The sequence below is a fragment of the Myzus persicae genome, unplaced genomic scaffold (assembly GCF_001856785.1).
Source record: "Myzus persicae strain clone G006 unplaced genomic scaffold, MPER_G0061.0, whole genome shotgun sequence".
NCBI lineage: Eukaryota > Metazoa > Arthropoda > Insecta > Hemiptera > Aphididae > Myzus > Myzus persicae.
Window position 1 is genome coordinate 278,692 of NW_019103956.1, and position 22,349 is coordinate 301,040.

Genomic DNA, 22,349 nt, shown 5'->3' on the forward strand with positions numbered 1-22,349 from the left:
GAACAAAACTAATGTATCGATTTGAGTATACTGTAATTATGGATCAATTTATTTTTATTAGCTAAACCTATACTATTCAGATCAATTGAGAAAATTTTAATTTGATGATTATATACTAAAACTAGAACAATAAGTAATTTAATGAAAAGATTTATTTTTTCACCAGCGAAAATGGATACATTGAGTATGAAGGATGACAATGATAAAACAATTGAGTTTTGTACATTTTTTCAAAAACAAAACAAACATAATATTTGATTAGGTCTTTTTACGTGTATATTTATACATTATTAACTTCAATAATAATAAAAATATAATACATATTAGGTGTATAAAATATATTATGTGAGCATAATTGAAATTTCTGTCACTTCGTAAATAACATTCAATATTATCTGTACGAACAGTAAGAATTTAAGTTTATATGTAAGACTGTCAGTGCAATTTCTGTAGTTTGGTACTATTTATAAAAAATTAATAAATTTGGTTCACACCAGTGTTGTGTATATTGTGAAAATAATATTTTTTTTAAGTACAATTAATTATTCAACAACAATAAGGTATCAATCTAGTCACAAGGCACAAAATATAATTGTGACACCATAAATGTATATTATTTATAAAAACAATAATTTCATTCAAAAAAATAAAAAATAATTATAATAAAATAAATATGAAGTATAAAAATACTTCAAAAAAAAAAAAAATACAAATAATAACAATAATTTTATAAAACACTATTACATATTTAAAAATGTAGGATCACTGAAATTTTTAAACTTGCATGTACGTCATAATTTAAAAAAAAAATTATAGTTATAATAAAAATTGAAAAATATGATATAACATCCATACAATGCAACTAACAATTTCTATATGAGGTACACAAGTTACTAAGTTTGAATACTGTTATTAGATTACACGATAAGTTATAAGTTTCAAATAGTTGTATCAGCAAAATGCAAATTGTCCCAATGACTAGTTTTGTATTCTACTAATACACACTTATCTCTCAAATCAATAGTTGTCATTTGAAAACTGTTACATTATTTATGAATGACAATTTCTGTTTAATGTTTGCATTTCTTTGGCTTAATATTAAATATTTTAAAATATGTTCGATTAAAATTCATAACTCTAATCTGAGAAAACGAATATAAAATGTATAGGCCAAGAAGTTCAGATCCTCCATCTAAATTCCAATCAGTAATAAATCAACAATCAAAAATATGTTATAATTTTTTTTTAGTTATACAATAAATAAAAATAATTAGGTATATTGTATACAGAAATATAATGATTTTTTTTAAATTGCACATCGTAAAAATATGATATAACAGAATTTATGATTTTATTAGCAAATAAGTCTTTATAATTAAACTGGTGATACTAACTTGTATGTCACATATATATGAATAATTATAAATGTATACACACTTTAAAAATTCAACAGATAGCTATTCTAAACTACCCTGATGATGAATTCAACCCAATAATAATTTAAAAAAATGTTCTATAAAAATATATTGCCATTGCTAATAAGCGACTTAAAAATGTTGTTCTAACAGTTATATAAAATCATAATACTAACATCTTAATTACAATCCTTTAATATTACATTTTGGAATGATTATTATTTTATATTTTTATATTTATCTCTAGTGTTATAGTCATATCACATGTGATCATTGGAGGGGTAATGTTATTTTAACATAGATTTGCATTTGGTAGAAGGTAACTTCTGTAATTTGTATATAATATTCAGAATTCACATTAATCCACTCCAGCAAAACCTTGTGAGCCTTCAATTGCTTTAATTAATTTGTTTCTCAATTCATGATAGCTTTCATATGGTGGAAGATCCAACCTATTAAAACTATATACAAAAAAATTAATTTAACTTAAAGCAAATATAATGAATAATTTGAATTCTTACCAAGTGTGTGCCCTAGGATAATTTTCTTTGGTGCCCCATCTTTCAATTGTAAACAATTGTGGTCCATTACTTCCATACAACTCTTTGAATCCATTCATTGGAACTCTAGATGTGCCCGTAACAAACTGCAAAAGTCTTGATCTCATTTCATTATTAAATGATAAGACGCCCTATAACAAATGTATAAATAATTTATAATACATTGATTCACAATATTAAACATTTGACTACACAAACAATATACATGTATATTACCTACCGGTTACAACAGTTTTTTGGCTTCTGGTATTATAGTAAATGACATTATAAAAAACATTTCAAAATATTACATAAAAAAAAATGAGGACATATTTAAAGAGTATTTCAGGGGACCCATGTCTTTCCTCGTCTACATTATTTAAATAAATACATACTAATTTAAATTTTTTTCTATTTTTGCATTGCATACTTTATTTCTTAATATACCCCTGTGCAAGGGGGTTATTGACATTCTCACAGATTGGCCACCCCAAGCAGATAGTGCAATATCAGCTTACATAATATAATCTGTTCTTAGCCAGTGGTAAACACAGATATTTTCAATAAGAGGAGTTATATAAAAACTTTTTTAACACTCCCCCTCCTTTATTCATGTCACTATATTTAGCACTAATAAAATGATAGAAATATAAACAAATAATGTTTTAGTGCAACGAAGTAACAATACAACTGAAAGTAGATTATTCTTCTTGGTCATATAATATTAATTACAACAGTTGTAATAGTAAGGCTCAGAAAGAATTGTAAAACAAAAGATATGAAAGCCAATCTCATAACATTTTAAGTATGGACTTGTATTACACTGTCACATGAGAAAAAATAATTTTAAGGAGAACCGAACTTACTAAAATTTGTTATTTATTAAATCTTTTAAGAAAATGAAATAGTTGTCTAAATGGTCATAAACCAAATTATTGGGAAAAAGTTTAAAGAACTACTATTTTAACAAAATAGTAAATATTATGTTGATTAAATGTTATTCTTCAATAACAATGGATCAACACAAACAAAAACAATCACTAGCAACAAGCCATCTTAATCCCTCGCTGGGAAAGACATTACATCATGAACATGTTTTTAGAATTGCAAAGAATTAAAAAAATACCTTTGTGTGTTTAGGATTATATATTATATTTTAAAATAGACATTCATCATAAAAATGATGTCACCAAAGCAACTAATAATAATAATAATAAAAAAAATCTAATGAATTTCAGATAGGCTATCTCCAAAATGACTTGTTCAGGTTAAAAAAATATTAGGTACAAAATATTTTAATTATCTTATAAGTATTATGGTGATTTACATTTTATGAGAGAATAGTAATACTTTTTCATTCTGGAATATGGTGTCATGGGACCCTTCACTTCCTATTGATAGAGCATATCCAAAGAAGATTTTTAAAACTTGCAGTATTTGAAATTCGGATCAATAGCACCATAAAACAGTTGTTCTAAGATAGCGTTTCTCATAGACCGCGACACACTTCTCTCACGGTCTCTCTTCATTCTTTCTTTTATAATCTTATATCTAATTATGTTTAATAAATAGATGAAGTTTATTTATAAAAGTTCCTGCTCAGGTGGCTACAAGTAATTCACCTATTCTTGTTTTTTCTCTTATATTTTTCTCAAACTCTCCTATTCATCATTATGAAATTTGCAAATGAAGACCCTTTTTCTTTGATATTTCAATATTTATAATATGTAATATTTTCTTTTGATTATAGGATCCCGTAAAAATATATAACTTAACGTAAATGTATAATAGTATTAAATGTACATACTCTCCAAAACCATTGAATAACAATATTGTTGGGTGAATAATCTCCTTTGTAATGAGTATTTTCTTTCCAGTCTTTAACATCAATATTTTGAATACCACACATCAAAAGTTCCATTTCATTTTCATCAAATATTTTAATATAACTTAAAGGTACTATGGAACCAAAACCCTGTAGAAAAGCATTCATTTGTTCTTGTATACGGGATACAAATCTCCATTGAATCACTAAACTAAATTTAATAAACAAATTATACATCAATGTTTCATAGATTTGAATAAATGTTATGTATAGATTATATTATATATCATTCATTCTTAATTGATCAATATTTTACATAAACTTACCTTATATATTCATCTTTATTTTCTTGTGTTAGGTGAATATTTGCACCATCAGGTTTCAATTCTCTGTGAGATGTATGACCCAGACTATCCTCATCAAGCGAAAATGTTAAATCTAATTCAGAAGGGTCATTTTCTTTAATCCATAAAAGTGAATTATAGTACTCTGAATCTACGCTTTCCATATCTTTCAATTCAATGGGCTTTTCCAGCATCATTTTATAAAAAGGCCGAATGAAGAATGCTACAGAAATAAATGAATGTATAGATATTTATTTTACATATCATATATTTAAAACAAATTCATCTAAGTAATAATTACCATCTAATAGTTTGCCATGATAAACAGCCATACCAGCTACAGTTCCAATAAATTTAAAATAATGAAGATGCTCTTCATTACATAATCCTGACATAGCATTAATTTGTAGTGTATAATTATCCATTGCAGAGTATTCAAAAAGGCCATAATATGGATTAAACATCTCTTTAGACAGCAGGAAAAACCATTCCCTAGCTAAACCTCCATAATCAAGACCAACTTCTTGTTCAAATTCAACCCATAATTTTGCTCTTAATTTATCTGGATGCATAGAATTAATAATTCGGAATGAGTCTTCAAGTATATTTGATCGTCGTACTTTAATCTCCATTTTAGCAGGGGGTCCATGAGCCTAACAATTAATGTACGGATTAATAAAAAAAAAAAATATACATATATATATATACATATTAATGATTATATTATTATTATTGATATCTTAAAGTCAAGAGAAACAATAAAAAAGTACTGAGCTTATAAAAAAATTCAAGATATTAATTAAAATGGTAAAATACAGCTAAGATATAAATAAATTTGTTGTATTAAACTTACCATTTTACTCAGTCTTGTTTTGAGAGACTCATACTTCCTCTTATAATCTCGAGAATAAGGTAACGCCTAAAAATAGAAATTGTTTATAAATATTTGTTTAAATTATATGTAATAAAATATCAAACTTACAGGACCAGCAATCTTGGGATTATTTAATCTAGGATCTTCCCATTGAGTTGTTCTTGTATCTAAGTATAAATATTAAAATTAATTAGTATCATTTACAAACTATTATAAATTAAAATTAATAACTCGCCCATTTTAAATATTTATACAAAAACGTCTGAGTCTATGTAATTGATGAACAACTGTAAATGATCTACAAATTACACGCAAATACACTTTTTCCATTATTTAAAAATAGGTGAGCCAAAAAATATTAATAAATTATTTACTACCTATAAGTTTTTAATGCTTACTTATAAAACATGAAGCCATACATTTTAGAAGTTTGTACAATAAGTTTCTAGCCTAATTATGATTAAAAAGCATCATATTTTTAAAACAACTTTACCAATCTAACTGAATTGAGAAAATACACTAACCTATTTTTATAAAAATATATTAATATAATATAATAAATCTCATATTATCGCACATAATATTAAGGCAAAATCATTGTATTCAAAAATTCTATGTATATATATTATACTCAAATTTAAAAATCTTTAATAATCTTCATAACGTTTGGAGCAACAAGAAAATTGAAAAATTAGCTTAACAAAGAACAGTGGATTAATAGAAGTATTTGAAACACTTTTACCACAAACATGTTTGCTTACACAACAATAAAGGAATCTTGTAAACCCCTTAATATTCCTTATCTTAATCAGAAATCAATTTTTAATTTACAATTTTAATAATACTAGTCTTACTATGATCAATAAAAAATATTCGTCCATCTGCGTGAACTCTTTCTTCCCATCCTTCTGGTAAAGGTTCCAATTCATCATTGTAAGCTGATGTAGATACAACACGATCAGCTGCTGGTGGTTGGCTTTGATTAGGCATAGAACTTGCTCTACCTGTTCTAGGATCAACCCAAGTTGTAGCTCTTGTATTATGATCAATAAAAAAAGTTCGACCATTGGGAGCGACTTGCATAGACCATCCTTTTGGTAGACCATCAGATCCTTCAGGAATATCGTCTTGGACTACAGTGGTACTACTTTGTTCATTTGAATCGACCTGATCACTCTGAAACATTAATGCAATCATAGTTTTATCTTTAAATAATTATATAAATCTAAATAAATTTAGTAGAATATAATTGCATATAGAATGCAAACAAAGTATTATTTCTTCAAGTGTTCAATTAATATGGAAATACAACCATACATCAGGCATACCTGATTCTGATCAGCTGTTGCTGATATACTGGAAAGCCGACGATCAATGTTAGTAAGTGGATCTGACTCTTCATATCCTTCATCACTCTCATCATCTGCATCACTTTGAACAGCCTTTTAACATGCAATATATACAATGGCAACATAATAGCATGCATTTTAAATAGACAGTTAAAATATACTATTACAAATTGTAATAATACAAATTTAAAAAATAAATTATTTTTGTATTAATTATAATTAATAATATTAATATATACATGCATGTGTTGATTTAAGATCATTTAAACAACTATCATGTATGTTTTAATCAGAATTGTGTAAATTTAGTTTTTGAATTGTTTGTTAAGAGCTACTAATGATTTTAATTATTTTAATACTTGGGGTAAGTACCTATATATTTTCTTCTAAATCAAATGAAACATTAATTCTTTTAACATTTAAAAAAGTAAAATAGATCCTAAAATTTAGTAAAATATCAGAATTTTTCTGCAGAAGATAATCAAACAAGTTGTTTCTATTCTAAATACTTTCTATATAAGTAAAGAATAAATATCAATTGGTGAAAACAGCAATAAAGTTTTTAAAGAAATTGCAGCAGCAAGTGAGATTTAGAAGTTTTTAATAATAGTATGCATTACTATATTGAGCATAAGTAAGATGAGTTCCAAACCACCTACACTCAATATTATGTATTAATTTGTACAATAATTTTTATATTCACATTGAAGAAATATAGATGAGGTATCATGCTACTTAAAAATAGAAATAAATTGTAAATAATGACCTCGATAATGACTTTTACCTTTTTCCGAGTAGGATCACCTTTATCAGTTTCTGGAGTATCTACACTGATATGATATCTTCTTTCAAATTCTGTAGCTGCTAATGCCAAGTTTTGAATTGTATTTGCATCAGGTAAATCCCTAAAATAATAAAACAAAGTTAACTACATATCATTATTATTTATTATTTATAAACACTGGCTGAAAAAATATATTTTTACAATATTTATAACACTGAATATAGAAATAAACCACAAAACATAAATTATTTTTATTAAACTCTGGAAGTGAGAAAACTGCTATTATGTAACTCCACCTCCCCCTCTCATCATCAAGCAAACTAAAATTCTATACACAAAATATTGTCAATATTAAACTCACGTTATTGTTGGTCTTTCCCACTGAGTAGATCTAGCCAAATGATTTACGTAATAAGTTCTCCCATTAGCATCTTGTCGTTCTTCCCAACCAGAAGGTAACACCCCTTGTGGCTCAATAACATTTGGTGTATAAGACTAATAAAATATATGTAATTATTGATAGAACATAAATACATTCAATTAATTTCTTACAGAAGGTGTATGAGAAATGTTTAAAACTTCAGCATTTTCAATCATTTGCCATTCGCCATCTGCAGAAAGGCGACCAGAAGTTCCGGGTTCATGTTCTGGAACGTAAGCCAGATATAACTCAAGATAACCCTTTACTCTTGATCTTGCACTAAAAAATTGTAATAAATGTATAAATTCAGCAATAAAGGTTTAGATTAAAATTCAATTAATTAAGTTAAACTTATCAAACCTTCTAGGTTTTAATAAATATTGAAGACTGAATATATTTCTGCCAATAATTTCTTTTGGAACATTATTCAATGGTACCTCAACCATTCCTAGAAAATCATCTCTTGTGAGACGATTTTCATCAAATACTTGCAGGACTAATTTATGTTCATGAGGACGGACCTGAAATATGTTAAGTTAGATTCTATCAACTTCTATTTTATACAAATGTTAACTAGTTGTCATTTAAAATAAAAAACAACAATGACACATGAAAGGTTTGAATACTATTTTAAATATTTTTAATGTCATACACTTCAATACTTTAGATCAGGGGATCAAACATTTCTAGAACACAGACTCCTGACTTTAATTTATTATTTTTTTAATCGACCCATACATATCTTGATAAAAAGTTTATTTAATACTATGTTAAAATACAAAATTAATACATATATTATGTACATTTACTTCCTCAATAAGTGTCGATAGTTAACCTCTTTTTATTTTTATGCTTATAAATACAATAATTTACTTACCCGAAACACAAACTCTTCATTCCAAACTGGATTTAAGGTCTGAAAATAAAAATACATGTATTTTTTCAAAATATGTCTTACTAATAAAATAAAATGTAAAACAACTAAACCAGTTTAGTACAAAATAAATTAATATAACTTCTATAAATCTAACTTTAAAAATCATAAAATGCCCCTACTACTACAAACTTTTAAAAAGAGTTTAGAGAAATCTAAAATTAAAAAGATCCATCTCCTAATTCTCTTTTTCCTATTTCCAAAAAACCTACCTAGATAAAATAAACAGTTCAAGACTTACTCTTACACTCGGTTATTAGTTATAAAAATTATTCAATTTTGAGTGTACCCATTATAAAATACATATAAATGGTAAAATGTTAAAATCTAATAAAAAGAAACCTTTGTGTGCCACTACTATAAATTAAAATGTATTACAATTTTATCAAATTATAGCAACTTAGATATTTTATTTCAATACAATTACTTGAACTAGATGGGTTAGAATTTCTAGAAAATTCAACAGAAACTTACCTACCCTAGATCTTAAATCTTAATTTATTTTATTTTAATGTTTAGATTAATAATATTTTATGCAATCGTTATACATATAACACATATAATATAATATTTACCTTCTTTTTAGTTTTAGTTAAAACTGAGTCTATTGCAACATTTCCAACAATAGTGTTCAATTCAATTTTTACATAAGGATCACTAAAAAAATGTATAGTTATAATTTAAGTAAACATAGATACTATTGAATTTAACAAATATAAAGGTCAAAATATATAATTTACCTTGCACCAAATATATCTTTCTTTGCAAGTGAATGACCAGCAACCACTCTTAATCTCAGTAGCGGATCTTGATTCTAAAACAAAGGTAATTCATTGTTAAATATTTAAATACTCATACTCAATATTTGCATTAATAGCAAATATTTTTATTTAGCCTCGTGAATACACTGTATAACATAATGCTTAAAATCGTAAGTAATTAGTATAGACTCTAGATTTACAATAAGAATCATGTCAACCATTCAATATATTTGGTGGAAATAACATGTGGGTAGTCAAGCAACTAACTCTTGCAAACATACAAGAAAGTTAACCACTTAAAATCTTCATAATGTTGATTAAATAATAGGTATATTAATATTAATTCTAAAAATTGAAATGAATATTATATAATGCAAAAATAAATAAACAAATATTTAGAACCACAGATCAAAAACAATTCTTCGACATGTGCTAAGTAGTGAAGGTAGATTCCAGACCCAACATACTAGTTTTTAGTGGGGTTTTCTAGCGATTTGATTTATATAAATATATTTATCATCACATTTATAGTATTAGGTATATAGGTACTTAAATGTTTGTATATTGTAACTTTTGAATATTGAAATAAAATTCACTAGGTTTTATTCTTTTAATAACTGCTTACTGTATGACATTCATCATTATCAAAAATATTATCTTTAAAACTCATATTTTGTTAGTCAACATTGATTAAATTAAGTTATATCCAAATCACCAAGTAATAGTGATTTAATACATCTAAAAGACAACATGTAAAATGTAGCAAGAGTGATTTTCTCCCTTTGAACAGAATGTCCACCATCCACGATATGTGTGTAATAGGTATTTTATATTTCCCTCCTAAACAAATATATCTAATGTAATTAATTTGAAATTACAATGACAAATAGAATAGATAAAATAGATTACTTAAATGCCTTTAAATGAAACAAATATAGGTAATATTATATATTATTTATAAACATTAATCTGTTTTGTTAAGCATATACTTCTGACTGATCAATTTAATACTTCTATATATCATGTAGATATTTAAATTTTAAATGAATATAAAGTAAGCAGTGTTATGATTTGGATGAATTTTTTTTTAATACCTGAATACATTTTATTCAGAGGGCGGTAGATAAATGTAATGATTGATGACTAATAGATTTTAAATAATGTATACCTAGTTGTATACATTAAAATAATATTTTTTTTAATGAAAAAAAACTCACGGTTAGTGTTGATTCCATTTTCCAATATTGGTACAACCTAATATTTTAAGATCGCACTAAAATCACTGTCGTAAATTGTTATTGATACATCGACGCATATTTGCAATTAACAACTATTATCCTACGACTATTATATTTTACGGAAATATGTGAATATGTGACAAATTAAAGAGTAAAGTAAAATTGATAGACTGATATAAAAAAAAAACACTGGACAATGACCATTGGACGAGGGTCACCATATGTTTTCCAGTCTTTTCAAATCATCAACTCAAAATATTGTATATTATTCATTATTAATTTGTCTAGTATCTATGTCCGTCTGCTAAGGTAGTAAGGTTGAACCTTGCACAGAAATAATCACAAAAAGAGAATTATTCTATATTAAATATATTATACAGGATGGTCCACAAAGTATGCTCCCCTTTTTTTCTCTTATGATAAAGTTATTCAAAATCTAATTTTTGGAATCTTTAAATATACTCAAAGACCATATATTTTCACATTTTTGAAATTTTCTGTACCATTTACGGAGTGTCCTGTGGCGACAAGGACTTTTACTTTTCAAATGAAAACCCCACTTTTGTACTGTAAATTATTAAGTAGATACATTTTTTAAGAATTTCGTTGTATCGAAATCAAAATACTAACGAGTAGTTCACCAGTTATAAGACATTTTGTGCAAAGGATAATGGTCCATGGTTATAACCCGGGCCATGGGCGCTCTATTATAATATTATATAAGTACAAAGATCGTACAATGTATGTAATTGAAATTGAATAATTGATTGTAATTTGTAAGCAGTAAACCTAAGTGTTTGACAAAATAAATATTAAATTATACATTACTTTATGTAAATATGTTATGTGTATAACAACTGTGTAAGCATAATATTCATTACTATAAACAGTATAAACTATTATCCTTATTTCTTTGCTCACATAATGTTTGATAACTAGAAAACTACTAGTTCGAATTTTGATTTCGATACATCAAAATTCTCAAAAAAATTCCCCGTTAAATAATTTACAGTGAAAAAGGGGGGTTCTCATTTGAAAAATAAAAGTTTGTATCGCCACAAGACACTCCCTAAGTGGTACAAAAAATCTCAAGAATGCGAAAATATGGTCTCTGAGTATATTTGAAGATTCAAAAAATCAGATTTTGAATAACTTCATTAGTTATTATTAGTATCAAAGAAAAAAGGGTGTGAGCATATACTTGTGGGATCACTCTGTAGACTATTAATATGTTATATTCTGATATTCATGACCGGATTTAGTGTGGCTGAGTGTTCTGCAGTCTGTTTCCGAGGGCCCCTACAGTTTTGTTATTATTTAATGATATTTAGGTACCAAAAAAATGTATTTTATTCGAATTGTCACACAATAAAACGAAGCTGGGCATTAACGAGCTTATAAGTTAAAGTTGCTTTTAAATAAGTTGGGTAGGTACATAACGAGTTAAGTTTGCTTCATGTTATGAAGTAAGTTATGGGTTAATACAATACAAATATACAATGCTGAAAGCAATATTAGTATGATCACGTTGAGTTATTTTTTTCTTCAAGCCACAGACTTAAAATATATTCTATTTACGAAGGTGGGAATTTACTTGTCTAAAAATTAAAGTAAAAAAGTTATTTTTTTATAGACTTTTTCTTAACTAGTAAACTAATTTGATTTTAACTTATTAGTTATTTATACTTATTCAGTTAAGATTTGTAATGCTGGCACTTAACTTTTTATAACCATAATAATTATGATTATTGGGCAGTGAAGTTTATTTTATTTCCTTATCACGCTGAACTAACGGACAATACACTCACTCGTTGACCCATTTTCGATTTTGGTCATTTATTTTCTAATAATATAATATCATCATATTCTGATGTTTCCACAGCTAAATGTTCGAGTAAATCAAAATACTAGGCACTTTGTGATTTGAAAGTATTGTGGATAAAAAATGTTTTTAACTGAAATCAGTTAAATTTATTTTCCATCTTAACTTTGAATTAACTTAACTTGTCACAGTTCATTATCTTCCTTAATTTGTCAAATATCAAATATTGTTCATAACAATTAACAATGGTTATAATATTGCATATTCACAGCCTTATTCACAGCCTCACAGGATAATAATTTATATTAATGTATTATATTATAACAGAAAAGTTATAGGGTAACCACCAAAGGCTCTTGCAGCAAAAAAAATATAACAATTTAATTAGTAGATATCCGGTACACATTTATATACATTCATTAAGAGGACGACGCAGTCGCATGTGTAGTCTCTGTTTTACATAAGTGCAAAATATCAAAAACTGTTTTGCGCGAGATAGAATCACTCAGGCAATAGTTCAAGCTGAGAAACCGATTTTTCACACTTTTCACACCAAATTTGAATTCGATGATATAAAATCATTGTATCCAAAAACGATTCCGAGCGAAGACGGCCTGTCAGCCAATAACATTACTAAGAAATTTAGTATATTTGAAGAATGAGGATATTATTGTGATTAAAGTAATTTATTACACTATTAAGAAATAGTGTAGGTTAAATTATTTTTTGCCAAAAAAATTACGTTTGAAAAGTCATTGTGTGTATAAAATATAATAATATACTTTCAAAGTTTCAAGTAACCACGAATAACATTTTTATGTTGCAACAAAATTACTTAAATCATTATTCTTGGTTAATATGTAATTCAATAAACATTTGAACATGAAATAATTATAAAAAAACTGTTTATATAATTTTTAGATTTTCAGGTTACAGCATAACCTACTTACCCTGGAACCTTATTGTTTTAAATGTTCAATAGAAAAATTGTTCTACGATAAATCGGGTGAATATCCAATGTTGTAAAATGTTGAACTTCAAATGCTCATAAAAATGTAATTTGATTTTCTACAGTAGACTTTTTTTTTTTGATAAAGGTAGACGAACTTATGAGGAATCTATTAGATATTTATGATATTAGTATTAATTTTCAATTATATTACTATATTAGATTTAAAAAGAAAAAAATGTATGAATTAACAACTCAAAATAATTTGCAAATATTCGTGATTTTTAAGTGCTTTATACTTTATAGTCTAATTTGAAATCCAGACGTTTATAAAAAAATATTGCGGATTTAAGCTCAACTTTTTTTTTCAATTTCCACACCTAACAACTTCCGAGTTACGATAAACCTTGTTATATTTTCAAGTTTTTTGATGGACCAAAATTTTTTTATCGACATATTAACTTTAAAATAACTACTAATAATTGAAAATTTCATATGCCTATAAATAGCTCAACGAATGTAAAAATATTTTTTAAATAAATATCGTATGGAAAATGCTAATATATACTTTCATTGAAAATTTCATGTATCTACGGTTATTTGTTTTCAGGTTACACCAAAAACCAAAATCGATTTTATCAAAACTGATTTTTTTGTAAAAATTTCTGTTTTCCTCTAATTTCTTTTTTTCCTTCCCATCAGCGCTTTTGAAAACTATTGAGAATTTTAAATTTTGACATCACAAATACACTTACTTAAGTCACTTTCCCACAAGAAAAGATACTGAAGTTGAAAATTGAAGCATTATTTTGACTACTTATCGTAAACACAAAAAAACACTCATCATTATAAAATCAATACATTTATCCCTCCGCTCAGAATCTGAAACTAAAGCTGTTTTTGAATATTATCTTAAATCTAGAGGCGTAGAATTTTAGTAAGTTTTCCATTTCTACCATCTAACTACAATATGAGGGGTGAATTGCAGTTAAGGCTGGTATCGTTAAGTTACTGCAGTGTTTGTAACGCGTTACAATGTTACAAATAATTTTATTAGAATTATTTCCAAGTTACAAAAATGTAATGAAAATTACTTAAAAAGTAATTTCTATAAAATAACGTATTAGTTTTGACGTGTTTAGAACTTGTTGTGTATAGAAATATAAAAATAGTACTATACAAATAAAATGTCTTTAAATATATCTATATAATATTATAATATATTTAATTTTAGCTTGTCACAATTAAGTTTTCAATGATTTGGACATGTCACTTGCACCGTAAATTATGAGTTAAGTTAATTACATGTAATACGACAATAGGTCACAAACAGAACGTTTCCTATGAATATGTAAAGTGGATTGTTGTTATTAAGTTTTTAATTTTAATACGTTTCTAACAACAATTAATTTCTATGTATGTACGTAAACCATATGAATCACGGATGAATCATCTATGTTAACTTTAAGATTTTGATTTTTCGTTTGGTCCTCTGTTGTTTTTTTAAACTTAAAATTTAAATTCTTTTTATAAAACGTTAAATGTCAGTATAATTTGATATTAAGAAAATATAAAAATGTATAAGTTATTCACCAAGCATGCTCATCCATATTTTTTCCTTCAATAATGGATTTATTCAAATTCTGAATTTTTTAATTATAAATAATTATATTTAATAATATTTATATTTATATTATAATATAATTTTTTTAATTTTTTAATATACTCAGACCATATTTTAAAATTGTTGGGTTATTTTGTATTACTTAACTTCTTAAGGAATGTCCTGTGATGATAAAATAAGCTTCTTTTCTCAAATGAGTATCCCCTTTTTTACTGTAAATTATTCAGTGGATAATTTTCAAAACAGTGGACTGTTTTCTTACTTTCTTAGTTATTATTTTTTATCTTCATAGTAAGGCTAATAGTTCTTAAAAAGGTTTCCTTCACAAAAACATAAGATCGTAAAATTGAATCTACCTAGTATTTATTTATTATTACCTATACTTGGGCCATTTTAACAAATTATTAATATTGATAGAGTAATATCAATGACTAAAATTGTAAAATAACCATGGCCCCCATGTCTTATAAACCTATTACTTATGAACCTTTTATCGTTAGAACATAAAGTTAAATAACTCAAAAATTACTTGTAGATATACGAATTTCCTTGTAAATTCCCAATTGGAAACTGGAAGAATGTAACAAATTTACTTTTACCGATCGCATTATTTTCTAAAATTGAAAATGTACATCTTTTTGACTATGTAGCAGTAGTTTATAGTACCTACCTACGGGATCAACGCTAGAGTGATGCGTAGGAACACTATGGAAACCTATAATTTTCCAAAAAATATAAATAGGGAATTCATAGTTACCTAGTTAAAAATGCTAAAAATGAACTGCAAATTAAATTGTCAATGAGAAAGGAAAACCTAGAAAAGGAATTTATTTTATAGCCCCCAGAGAAAAAAAATTAGCCACCACTTCTATGATATTAAAAAAAAAATATTATGTTGAAAAGGGGTGCAATAAATGTTGTGCCCGGGAGCAAAAAATCACTAAATACGACCCTGTTTTTTGTTGATTTGTTACTAATAAGTTAACTATTTTAATCAATTCGTATTTTTGTGCTCATAATATTTTATACAGCTAAATTATTTATCGAGACATAATGTATTTTGGTTAAAAAAAAAGCTAGAGGCCCGGGCAGCAATCGTAAATCTTGACCATTCTGATAGGGGGATTAAATCGAAATACGGGCACTATACAGTATGCAGAGGCCTTGAAAGGTTTTGCTGGTGGAGCCACGAGTTAGCTTTATAGTCCTTAATTCTTAACTATTACCGTTGATAAATATTAAATACTATAAACCGTATTACCATTGAGTACCTATAATATATTACACAATATATAATTAATATTATAACATACAAATCTCAAAACTAAGAATTTCAATAAATTATTTAAGCACAAAAATGCAGGTATTCTTGGAAAATAACCTTGAGTCGGCTGTGTCCTGTGTGTATGAGAGATATTTTTGTTCGGGGTACCTAATCTTCAAAATTACCAACTGAATTTGAATTTCGACAAACTTAACACTATGAATCAGGTCTCAATTCTTTCATTAACATAGTCTAAAATCTCCAAAATTAGGTACCAAAATAACCAATTTCAGATTTAAAATCTAAGTACCTATACAGCCTACCAGTAGAAATAAGAGTGAAGAGATTGCTCACACACTTCTCCTATACCCTATAAAACAATGGCCGGTTCCTCTGGTTATATGGTTTTTTTCGACTTAAGGTGGGTCCACGCCTCGTCGTGTTGTGTAGTGTTCCGTACGTTTAATACATAGGTAACAAATACTTGTCACACGATACCTACAAGTTGAATATATTCAACTTTATACAACAAGGTGAACTGTCAATCTCCCTTTAGATTCCGCCGAGAACGACGCATCAAGTGGATGTCATAATTATGTTTGTAGATACACCTAACCTACACATTAATTTATTTAAGAATTATACACTTGGCGTGGTAAATAGTAGTGCTATTTTTACTTTTTACTTATTTTATACCTACTTTTCTTAAAAACCGATTAATTCCACAAGATCTTAATTTAAATTGTTAATATGATAGTGTTACAGGTAAGTATGTAATGGCGTTATGACATGCAAGAAATAGTTTTTAAACGATTAGGCGTTATATTATTGTGTATTAATTATAATGATAGGTACTTTAAAATTATAAAGCTGATAACTTTAAGTTAATAATAATATTCATACATTTTATATTATTTAAATTTTTGTAATTCAGAGCTTTGATTATTTTTTTAAAGTATAAATCCGAGTATAAGTTAAAAGGTAAAGCAGACAGCAGTTATAGCTATTGCCTATTGGAAAACATATGATTAATTATACATAACTAATTATGATTATCACAATCACATCGGTAATAAAAATTATAGCAACTTAGACCATAGACGTACATACGTACTTATCTAATATACGATTTTAAGTACCTAGGTACATTATGCGTATTAGTGGTAGGTATTAAAGGATTTAGAATAAATGTATATCAAAAAAATAAACTATGTAAATACGAGTTATATTATTATGCTTTTATTAATAGTATTTTTTTAATAATACCTGGTATTTTTAATACTTATTGGCTATAATTTCTAAATAGGTATTTACTATTTAGTAATATTAGTTGTCTTGTACCCATACTGATATACGGTTATACGTACCATGCATTGATTTATTTATAAAATCTCAATCTTAATATTTTGATTACAATATATTATAACATTTATCCAAATACCTATAAAATTAAAAAAGTTATAAGTGTTTTCTAAGCATGTTTTTAGATAAAATTAAAATAATACGTAATTATATTATATTTTATAAATTAGGTTGGGCGCACATCAGTCATCAAAGCAGTGCGAAACAGGCGGCCAGGTTATTACACTATTGCACTATTGCAGTCGTGGCGATTTTTTGTTTCACTGTATTATTGACTGGTGTGCACCAGCTGACCTTACTCAAATTATTTTTTCTCATATAAGTTAATTTCATATTGATAAAACATTGTGTTTGTAACATATTATTTTCATATTATCAAAAAGGTCAATTTTGGCTCGATAAATATCACAATATAAACAAACGCCTACCTGATAAGTTGGCCAGTTGAACCCTTGAACAGTGAACCTACCTCATTATACATGATTATATTGAAACTTGACCGTAGATTTAAAAATAGTATTTTATTATTATAGTGTACCATATGTAGGTAGGTATAGTTGGTACAATGGTACCGGTAGAAGCTCGATTAAAGACATAAAGGTTTATTTTTAACCGTGTATAGAAGTAAAAATATAATACTCAATAATAAACAGCCCAATGGTCCATGAGATGAGGGTCCAGGGTTTTATGATGAACCATCACTTATCAAACCATATTTTTACAGTCGGAACTCGGGAAAATCTCAAATCGACTATTATGGATTAATCAAAAACTTATTCTTGAATTAAATATGCGAATGACTACTAAATAGGCTTTTGATCAATAATCTTTAACACGTGGATAACTTGCACACTAGACCTCCAACGGTTCAAACCATTGGTTTAATAGAGTTATATATTTTTTTATACATAGGTACAAAATAATTTTAAATAATACCTGAGTATTGTATTTGGCTGTAGTTACAACAACAATAATAGAAATAATAATAAACTAAAATATTTTCATTATGTTCAGAAACTACACCCCTTTCAGATGGATATTACTATTTTTTTTAAATTAGTTGGTTAAATTATTTTAATAATTAGGTACCAAAATACAGGTTTAATTATCAATTTTTAAATTATCATGTAAGTACCTATTGACATCTATAGTCATGGACATTTCTAATATTTACATGTTTAATGTCGTTTGGCATGAAAAAATTATTAATTTAAGGGCCCAATAAAATTAAAATAGACCAATCATGGGCCACTAAACTATGTTTAAGGGATCATTAGCTTACTATTGATTCGTTAAATTTTTTTAGTGATTGTTCATGTAACCAGGCATAAGAATAATGAAAATGTAAGTAGGTAATGTATTTACATTGTTATTTGTTATTATTATTTACATTTATGTTAAAAAATTATAGCATCTAAATTCAAATTGTGTTACATACTTTATTATTACTTTACACTAAAATTAATAAATAATGTTGGATTAGGAATATTTTAACTCGTAAAAAGTAAATACTTTAATATTTTCAGCTATGGTATACCTAATTAATATTTGCATAGAATATTTAAAAATAAAATAAATGTTTGTACATCTACAAGTTTACCGTTGTAAGTCCAATAGGTGGAATAATAGTAGATTTTCTAGTGGGTCTTCTAGGTTGTGGGGAGGTACCAGTATGGGAGGTACCAGTATGTCTACTTCCTGTTGAATGGCGTCGTATAGGTATAATCCCGGCAAATCTCCTTCTTGATGGAGGCACGTCTTCATCAGCAGAGGGAACTTGGAGAAAGTTTGTTGTTGTACTCGATATAGTATTGCTATTCATTTTTACAAATTAATATAAAAAAAAAAAAAAAAACAAGAAAATAATTAAAACACAACTGTTTTATTAATGTAAAACAAAAAATTGACACCTATAATACTGAACAATTAGGCTTATCTAACATAATAAAATGAGCTATCTAATCTTAACGTTTCAATTGGTTAAAAGTGTTTTATCTTTGTGTATGTATGTAAAAACTTAAAAGTACTAATATTGATGATTTCATTTTTTATTTTATTTTGACAATAAGGTAAGTAAAAAATAACAAAATAAATTAAGTGATGAACAATATTTTTCATATGACATAACAAACACTAACAAAAAATAAATTAATAGATAGATATACAAAATCATTATTATTTATGAACTATTGCCATCATTTATAAACAGATGTCCAATAAGTAAGGGTTCTTCAGTTTCAACAGCAACCTCAACTATTATCCCAACCATTTCACATTTTAATTTATGCAATAACCATCCATTTTCTAATGTCAAGTTATATATTTTGGAGTCAGGAACAATACAGCTGTAGTCATCACAATTATTGAAAAACATATTATTATCCCCCTGAATGCCAAACTCCATTTTATATGGCATTCCATATGGATCTAATGCACCCAAAAATATTTTGTGGGAGTCATAGGGCTTTAATGCTTTGACAGTTATTTCAAAGTATAATGTTGATTTAACTTCAAAATGACAAACAAATATTCTATGGTAAGAAGTGTTTTCATTGTTACCATTTAGTCTTAAGCAACCTCCGCCTATAATTGCTTCACCATCAACATAAGAATTACAAGGAAAATTACCATCTTGTAAACATAATGGAACAGACGGTTGATAATTTAGTTTTGATAAATCATACCAAGCATCCAAAGAAGACAAAACAAAGTTTTCAATTTTTTTTGATCCATAACCTCGACAAAAGTATGTAGAAAATGGTAAAGTACAAGGAATGTGAATATACAAAAATGGATAAAGTTTTCTCCAAAATGTATCTTCCACTGCATTGAATTTATCCTTATCACTTAATGTCTCATAGGTCCAACCAGGGGCAAAGATAGCGACAGATAAGTCATATTTTCTAATTATTTCTAATGATTTATAAGAATCAAGACCTCCAATGCAATTCCTACCAAATACATCTACTCCAACATACACATCAATAACCCTACTTCCAGCATTAGCGACAGATTTTACAAGATCATCTTCTTTCCAATTATAGTTGAGAAATATACCATCACAAGCTTGAAATGCTGATTTGTTATGATTATTTAGTTGATTTTGCCAAATAAGTTTTCCAGTTTCCATACTTACAGAATCATACCAAATAACTTCAGAATGTGTTATTACAGTCTTAAGTTTTGTTCTTAATAAGCTCACTGTTTCTATCATATTCTCAATGTTTTCCGATTCTAATTCATTTTCAACATTAAAAAGGTAACCATCAAATTTATAATATTTACATATTTCCACTAACTTATCTACTAAGTTGTCTCGTTTTTCTAAATTACTAAATACTTGTAACCATAAAGTGTTTCCATCAGTCCATTCTGTAATTAATGTTCCAAGAACTTTAACACCGTGTTTATGAGCAGCATTTATCCAACCAATTGGTGGTATAGTGATAAAATGATGGCTAAAATACACAAATGTATCTATAACAGACCAATTATAAAATGTATACTCGTTACTAGATTTTGTTCCATTTACAAATCTGTCATTTAAATAACCCCCTTGCATGTCATGACATATGAGTGTTTTTGGAAGGCCTTGATTATGCAACCTTTTTGATGTCAAGAAACGTTCATGACATTTATAATCTCTGCCATTAATGGAATAACTAGCACGGTCCTGCAAATGTATAACAGGAAGAGATTCAGACAATGGCTTCCACGATAATGCTTCTTCTAAAGATTTTATTGGCAATACTTCAGTAGTTTCCATTTCTGTAATACCAATATATGCAATATAAAAATCTTAAAATAATTTCCAATAATCAAAAACTTACCATTCAAAATAAATTAACAATAAATAACATTAATAAGAATAACTGGACTTCTAGTATTGTAAAACTGTGACTAAACTATAGAATATCTATAAATTTAAAACTACAACTTTGAACTTATAAAAACTAGTAGGTAACAAGTAATGAAGTAACAACTACTAACTTGGATACTCGATGGATGATACACAAAAGATATTGAAACAAGTATTGAGCTATAAGCATAGACCTAAATTATTTATACATAGGTATTAAGTATCCGTTATTCGGCATTCAGTCCAATTTTACTCCTATCAGAGGTAAAATATAATTGTATTATCAACAGTCAATATTATTGATGTTGGCGCCATAATTTGATGGATATGAAAAGTGATAAGAGATAGAACCATACAGGGTGGACACGGATTAATATATTTATCCGTGAGGGTGGATAATATATTTTCCAGACTTTAGGAACTCGTCAGTTGTTACTATCCATTGAAGAGTTGTTTGCCATAATTTCAAATAACAATGATTTCAAGAACGTCTTGACGACTGACGTGTAAATGTGTAATTGTACGAGTCTTATCTGTGCAATTTATAATGTCTTACAAAAAAAAATATATAAATATTACATATATTTTCCAAAAACGTGAATAAGGAATACTTAGATACTACACGGGTTAAAATAGCAACCTTTACGATCGCAGTTCAGCCTTTGATGGTTTAATCAAAAATGAATTATTTATTTCACCATATAGCTGATGACTGTTATATAGTGCAATGGCGTAGCCAGTAGTAGGGGTTTTAGGGCTTAATTCCCCCCCCCCCGAAACATAAAAAATTTTAACAGATAGTACCTAATTGTACCTTAACCCTAAAATATTGTAGGCCCCTACCGAAAAAAACCATATCAGACACGGTACATTACTGTATATTTCGTCAAAAAGGCCTACATCACTGTGAGGTGTTGTTACGCCACTGGTAATGCTGTTATCACTCAACTAAATTTTTAGTTGTCATGAAAAAAGACAAAATTTC

General features: G+C 27.0%; 2 protein-coding genes across 5 annotated transcripts; both read right to left on the minus strand.

Moving 5' to 3' along the window:
• Nucleotides 1-749: 749 nt before the first annotated feature.
• On the minus strand, nt 750-19,372 carry LOC111036893 (E3 ubiquitin-protein ligase NEDD4). Of its 2 annotated transcripts, none has more exons than XM_022319161.1 (17): nt 19,106-19,372; nt 9,226-9,299; nt 9,061-9,142; nt 8,429-8,467; nt 7,912-8,072; nt 7,683-7,830; nt 7,492-7,625; nt 7,131-7,251; nt 6,326-6,439; nt 5,852-6,173; nt 5,106-5,164; nt 4,977-5,042; nt 4,425-4,776; nt 4,106-4,346; nt 3,762-3,990; nt 1,937-2,106; nt 750-1,876 (listed from the first exon to the last, which is right to left on the minus strand). In XM_022319161.1, exons 1-17 carry the CDS (start codon nt 19,325-19,327, stop codon nt 1,774-1,776), a joined length of 2,637 nt encoding a protein of 878 aa, XP_022174853.1. In that variant the 5' UTR covers nt 19,328-19,372; the 3' UTR covers nt 750-1,773. The 2 variants fall into 2 exon arrangements, with proteins under 2 accessions (XP_022174853.1, XP_022174854.1); XM_022319162.1 differs by lacking the exon at nt 19,106-19,372 and adding an exon at nt 10,464-10,642.
• On the minus strand, nt 19,371-22,213 carry LOC111036894 (cytosolic endo-beta-N-acetylglucosaminidase). Of its 3 annotated transcripts, none has more exons than XM_022319164.1 (3): nt 21,496-22,213; nt 21,336-21,421; nt 19,371-21,273 (listed from the first exon to the last, which is right to left on the minus strand). In XM_022319164.1, the coding sequence occupies exon 3, from the start codon at nt 21,269-21,271 to the stop codon at nt 19,685-19,687; it is 1,587 nt and encodes a 528-aa protein (XP_022174856.1). In that variant the 5' UTR covers nt 21,272-21,273; nt 21,336-21,421; nt 21,496-22,213; the 3' UTR covers nt 19,371-19,684. The 3 variants fall into 3 exon arrangements, with proteins under 3 accessions (XP_022174856.1, XP_022174855.1, XP_022174857.1); XM_022319163.1 differs by having other exon boundaries at nt 21,336-21,435; XM_022319165.1 differs by lacking the exon at nt 21,336-21,421.
• Between the last annotated feature and the right edge of the window lie 136 nt (nt 22,214-22,349).